The following is a 6,093-nucleotide window of genomic DNA, read 5'->3' as shown; positions in this document are numbered from 1 at the left end:
TCCTGCTGATATGTTACCTTATTACTATTGATTACACTCTTCTTACTTCACTCTCTCAACCTCTGACAGCTTGTAATACAAATGAGAAACCAACATGAGAACTGTTCCTAATCTTGCCTTACTAGGCTTCAATATTCCTAGCACATCAGACCAGGTGTTGATTATGAGGAACAGATTTACAGGGTGTTCTGCCCCACCAGCCTGCTTCCTTCTGTGTTATTGCAAGATGCTCAGAAGTGTTAAGACTTGAACCCAAATGCTAAAAACCCAAAGGTTTCTGTTCTGCTCTGGCACTGCCAACAAAACACCTGCTGCAATAAAGACCTTGACTATGAATCACTGTCCCTGGTTTGTAAGTGCTGTGGAACCACATGGGTAAGGTAAAAGATGGAAAAGCAGGATAGGTTTCTGTGCAACACCTCCAGCTCACAACTCCGTATTTACCTGGAAATTCCAACATTCCTTCAGCCTAGAACAATGGCTGTATCTACTTCTACTCTACATGCAACACTTTCACACTGCAGTTATAGTTTTGAGTCCACAGTTCCACAGGCAAAGGCAGCACCCAGTCTGTGAAACTCTGATCAGTTCCTGCCATCAAGTCCTTCTCCCTCATCTAGCCCATTAATGTTGGCTTTTTCATGGTGAGAGCCTTGCAAAGCTCTAGGAGCACACAAAGAATTTGGAAATCTTTGTACCTTCTCTTCTGGAAGCAGAATGTGCAAATGTATTAATCATAAATCTGACTGTTTCTCAAAAAGCTACAGGCACACATGCTCACACACACAAAACAAACACTGCTTTTCTGAATGTCACCTGGTTACACTGCCTGGGTTATTCACTTGGATCATCTCCAAAGCCAAAGATATAAGAAAGGAAATAGCAGCAGGTTTAGATTTGCTGTATCATCTCAGCTACCTCATACAATTTCACTGGTTTATGGATTTAACATAGCCTCTCATTAAAAAAAGGTTAGTTCAATTTTTTCCCTCTTCCTTACAGAAACTGCAATAAAACCCACAAATCCAAGAGAAACCCCCTCCCCCAATTTGGGAGAATGCCATGGGGGTTGCACCCTTGATGAAATCCATCATTACATGCACTCAGTCTGTCATCATGGACCATGACAAGCCTTTCTTTTCATTTTGTTAAGTAGCAAATGGAAGAGAAAGATTCAACACTCCCACTGTATGACTGCTGTTATGTATAAACATTTCCTCAGGGGCAAAAAGTAATCTTTCTCTATTTCAAAAGGTTACAAAGAGTATGTTGCAAAATGAGAAGGCTTTGATGGAAGAGCATTTTTCTCAGTTTACATCTCTATTTTTGCTTTCTGTCTCTTTTGGAAAGATCCTCCCCACATTACTTTACAGTTTTCCACAGAAAAAATTGCAATGGCAGGACATCTTGGGAGGATACAGTCAACATTATGGAAATAAATGCAAATAACTGCAATGTGTGCTGTTCTCTTACCAATAATAAAGGCTAAATTGAAAAGCTTCTTTCTAATTTGAACATCTCTCTACCACTTATACGATGAATTTGAGCCTTTGTAAGTAGTTTCCTCACCTTATAGTAAGCCTTTGCGTTGTTAAAGAGAAGCTGAAAATCAGCAGTCAGCACGTTCACATCATCATATTCCTCCATCTTGAGCTTCTGTTGGATTTTCATCAAATCAATTGGCTGAGAAACCACTTCATAATAATCTGGCTGATTTCTGTTGCAATGACAAAAACAGGCATCACATTCCAAGCAGTAAAACCAAAACCACAGCACTAAAGCTTGTCCATGTTTATGAATAAATAAACCAAAGAAAGGTCCAATACATTATTGTTACAGCTAAAAGACCTGGGCAGTGGTTGGTCTATTAGTAGGCTTCCTTCACTACATGTTCTGTTACTGTCCTCAATTTTCTGAGTTTAAGAGAAAATTCAGCCTCTTATTCATCCACCACATTTTCAAGGGTCACTTCTACCAGCCTTCCAAGATATGCCCACCACTTCTGTAGAATATTTTATAATCTAAGGCATAGATGCTTTGGGCAGGCATCACAAGAAATATCTGAATTAATTCCATGTATCCTTGTTTTTGGCCAAGAAGGGGCACCAATGTGTGCATGTCTCACTGAATAATTACATCACATACCTGGATCAAACACCAGTGTGAAACTATGACAATATAGTTTCAATTTGTCACAAATTAATGATGAAGTATTTCTCCATTTGCACTCACTCCCTGATTAAATCTCAGGTTTCAGGCTTAACTGGAACCGCGGTCTCACCTTCGTTTTGGTGCCCTAATGAACAGCTCACACAGGAGTCTGCCCTGTTCATCTTTGTAATCTCTGATGGTGTTGTAGAGCTCATGGCAGACAGCAATCTGAAACGTAAGAACAGTGAAGTAATAAAAAAGGAGAGAGTTTTAAGGTGGGAACAAAGCAAATCTTGCAAATGGAAAGACAAGCTGCAAACTTCCAGCCTGCTCTAAAGCACCAGTGTGAAGCACCTGGAGCACCTCACACCTGAGTGTGACACCTGACAAGTGTGCAGGGTACTGCAGAACTGTAATTGAGGGAGCTTTGTTTCAATGCTAATTCTAAGTAAAACACCCAAAATGTAAATGAATTCAGTACCATTTCCTCCAAGTTACAGACATCTACAATAGCAACAGGGGTTCTTCTGCCCTGCAATTAATCAACATCAGACTGCTAACCCAAAGGCTTAACAGACATTGCACACTTCAGCAGCAGTCACTGCCTGTGCCATTCCCCACTGATCCCTCTCTGCATTTGCTATGCAGACACGGCTCTCAACTTCTGCACACTATGATTTCAGCTCCTTCTCTAACATCCTTCCATCTGCTAAATCATCAGCAAAATAGAAAAAAAAAAAAGCAGTAAAAACAGAACAGGGAAAAAAAAGATAAACTGGGGGGACAGGAACAGACCAAAGCTGAATAAGATCCTAAACCAAGCTTAGCCAAGGCTAAGATTCAGAACCAGTGTGCATGTGCTACATATGATCATTCATTTTACAAACTGGACAGGCACACGGTATCCCTAGGAAAAAAGGTGTGTGTAATAAGTAGGTACTAACAGGATCTACCGTTGGGAGATTGGAAAGTCTCCTCCTCTTCCTGCTTGGGCCTGGTATGTTGGTGGAGTGATGGGCATCATCGAAGTCTCCTCCGCTGACGCTGCTGGAAGGTGAGGTAGCTCTTCGCCTCTTGGAACCCATGGAATCCAACTTCTTCTATAATGAAGACAGATGTTCTTAAACACATGGCATTGCATCCAGACTCTCTGGTGAGAGCTGACTACAAGGCTAGCAATGCTTCAGGTAAGCTACAACATTTGCTATATACTAAGGTCAGTTAAGCCACAGAGCTGAACATTGGCTGCTTGGAAATTGCCAAGAGTAAAGGGAAATCAAAATGCTCCTACAGCCTCAGAGCCACCAATGCCAGAAACCACAGGGCTCACAGTGCTGGAGATGAATTTATCAGCTCTTACCAGGATATATTCTCAAACTACCTACATTTTGATATCTCATCCCATGCATCAAAACTAGCAAGAACCACTGTTTTCAACAAAAAAATGTGTACAGACATATGTGCTCAGTTCTGGTGTAAAAAGCTGTCATTCCATGCCAAACTAAAACAAAATAAAAACCAAATCAACAAACAAAACCACAAAGAAAACAAATTTCAAATGAAAAGGGCTACTGAATACCTTGTGTTATACCGGTCCAGGCAAACGTAGCCTGGACCAGTCCTGCTCTTATGTGCAGGATGAGTGGCTCAATCATCAAGAAGCAGAAAAAGCCACACACACACACCCCTTTTTTGGCTATAGTTTTCCATTTACCAGCACAAACAGTGACAAATGAATAACCACCATCCAACAACTATGGTAATTTATGGAACAAGTTGTTGGCTCTTCCCCAACTTCCAGTGACAGCATCAGAAAGTATCTTTATTTGTGGCTACCTCAAAGGCTGAAGATAGAACAGACCCATCTATCCCAGCCTATATCCATTTTCCAACCAAATTAAGGAATATTTTCCAGAAGGCACTCAGCTGATTTACAAGGCATGGCAGCACAACGTCACAGCACTAAAGCATCTATGCTAGAGACAGAGTTAACTTCAAGCACACAAATGAGATGAATAAGGCAGGAATACTTAAGAGCTAGGAAAAAGAAAAGCCAAAGGCTGAGGGAGAGATGGAGATACAATCAATAATTTACCAGATTTACCAGAGTAGAACCAGCACCTCGAAAAGCCAATCTCCTCATAGTGTCTGCTGGCCAACACAGATACTGGGAGAAGGTGACACTCTAAGAGTAGCAAACCAGTAATGGTGTTAGTACAGCCAGAGCTGGAAGACAAGAAAAAGGAAAGAGGGATAGAAGAAAATTGAGAGTAGATAGATAAAGAATAAACTGGATAATTACAGTGACATAGAAATAAGCAAGAAACAGAAGGCAACTTTTTTTAGCCCAGCAGAAACTCTACAAAGTAATTTTGTCCCCAGAATGCCAGACACTGCTGTCATCTGCACTGCAAAAATACATTTCTCTACTGTTCCTGAATACAGATTTCACAGCCACTTGGTAGAGAATGATTCATCAAGCAGAGCAGAGAGTAAACAGAAGTGATATCTGACCTGAGAGTAAAAAACCAGCAAGCAGTAAAAGTTTCAGAATGCAAAGTAGTTCAGTGCTCTTAACAATAACAACATAATCTTAAGGTCGAGAAACATTTAATGAACTCTGCAGTGATGATGCACCTCCATCAGTCTTCAGAGTGGGTTTTTATCCTCAGAAGTAAGCAATGTTTAGTATGCAGCCACACAGACTCACTAAAGACATACTGCTTCAATTTCTAAGCAGGATCCAAGTCTGATATTTCCCCAGAAATTCCATGTGAAATATACAGAATCACTTTAGAGCAAAATGTTTGCTTCTATGTTGTTTATACAACTACTGCCTTCAATCAAACCCCAGAGGGATTCTTTTCCTCTTCAGTACTCTGGGTATTTTCATTACATGGACATGCAGAGAAACTCTGTGCCTTATTAGCAGGGAACTTATCTTAGGAACAGACAAGCAGCCTCTTGCTTTGGCACTGCCTCCAATTTTTATCTGAGTGGCACAGCATGGAGTGGCTAACACCCAGGCAGGCTGCTGCCCTTGGTTGTGGGAGAAGCAGAAGAGACCACTGGAACCAATAACTCTGGTTCAACCAGAAGCCCAAAAGTACACTCAGTCCAATCCCATCCAGACGTGGAGAGCTCCCAGCCCAGCACCTGCCTGCAAACTGCACATCAGCTCCTGCACATCCATTAGCTGAGGGACAACTCTCAGCCACAGGCTGGCACGGGTGTACACTCTTACAAGGCACCTGACCACTCACAGCCTCCAAAGTACATGTCTCCTCTAACAACTCTGCAAAACACCCATCAGTCTGGACAACACCACGAACACACAGTGAGAGATTTGCTTATGCAAAACAGAATGTGAGGCCCCAAAATGCAAACTTCTCTCTAGGTCTCCACACTCACCAGCACAGAAATATATTGGTTTACTTAAGAACACATCCCTGAGACTCTCCTCTGCAATTTAACTGCTAACTCACGAGTCTTAACAGTCACACCAAGAATCTCCACTGCTACAAATGAGACATCTCCAGTGCAACAGGAGCTTCATCTTCTCAGCAACTGCTCACACCACCCATAAACTGTCACAAAGCCACAGACAGCTCCATGAGAAATGCTTTGGTCACTACTAACTTATACCTGTACTAACATGCACATAACAGGTGGAAGGCTGTATCTCCCAAACGCTGCCCTGCACTGAGCACTGCGAGTGTTACCCACTCTAACCTCACTGTGGGAGCAGTTTTTACACACATTTGACCTAAACCACTTAAAACAAGCCAAGGAGGTCTAGTACATTTCATTTTGTGCCTCTACAAAGAGAACAGCTAAAAGCAGATAAATACCACCGAAAGTATTTATTACTATCAGGATCTCCCACGTTCCAACAGAAACACTAAATCATAGCAAAATTAGTCTTGGGAACACGGGAGGGTA

At 41.7% G+C, this 6,093-nt stretch overlaps 1 protein-coding gene across 1 annotated transcript in view; it reads right to left on the bottom strand.

The window, feature by feature from the left end:
* PBRM1 (polybromo 1) overlaps nt 1-3,236 on the bottom strand; it is a 55,020-nt gene extending 51,784 nt beyond the window's left edge. Inside the window, 3 exon segments of the mRNA XM_009076007.1 lie at nt 1,570-1,717; nt 2,282-2,379; nt 3,096-3,236. Coding sequence (XP_009074255.1) covers nt 1,570-1,717; nt 2,282-2,379; nt 3,096-3,236 — 387 coding nt within the window.
* Between the last annotated feature and the right edge of the window lie 2,857 nt (nt 3,237-6,093).

This window comes from Acanthisitta chloris, unplaced genomic scaffold, assembly GCF_000695815.1.
Source record: "Acanthisitta chloris isolate BGI_N310 unplaced genomic scaffold, ASM69581v1 scaffold41145, whole genome shotgun sequence".
NCBI classification, from domain to species: Eukaryota; Metazoa; Chordata; class Aves; order Passeriformes; family Acanthisittidae; genus Acanthisitta; species Acanthisitta chloris.
The sequence above is the reverse complement of the archived record's forward strand: the minus strand, read 5'-3'. Positions and strand labels throughout refer to the sequence as shown.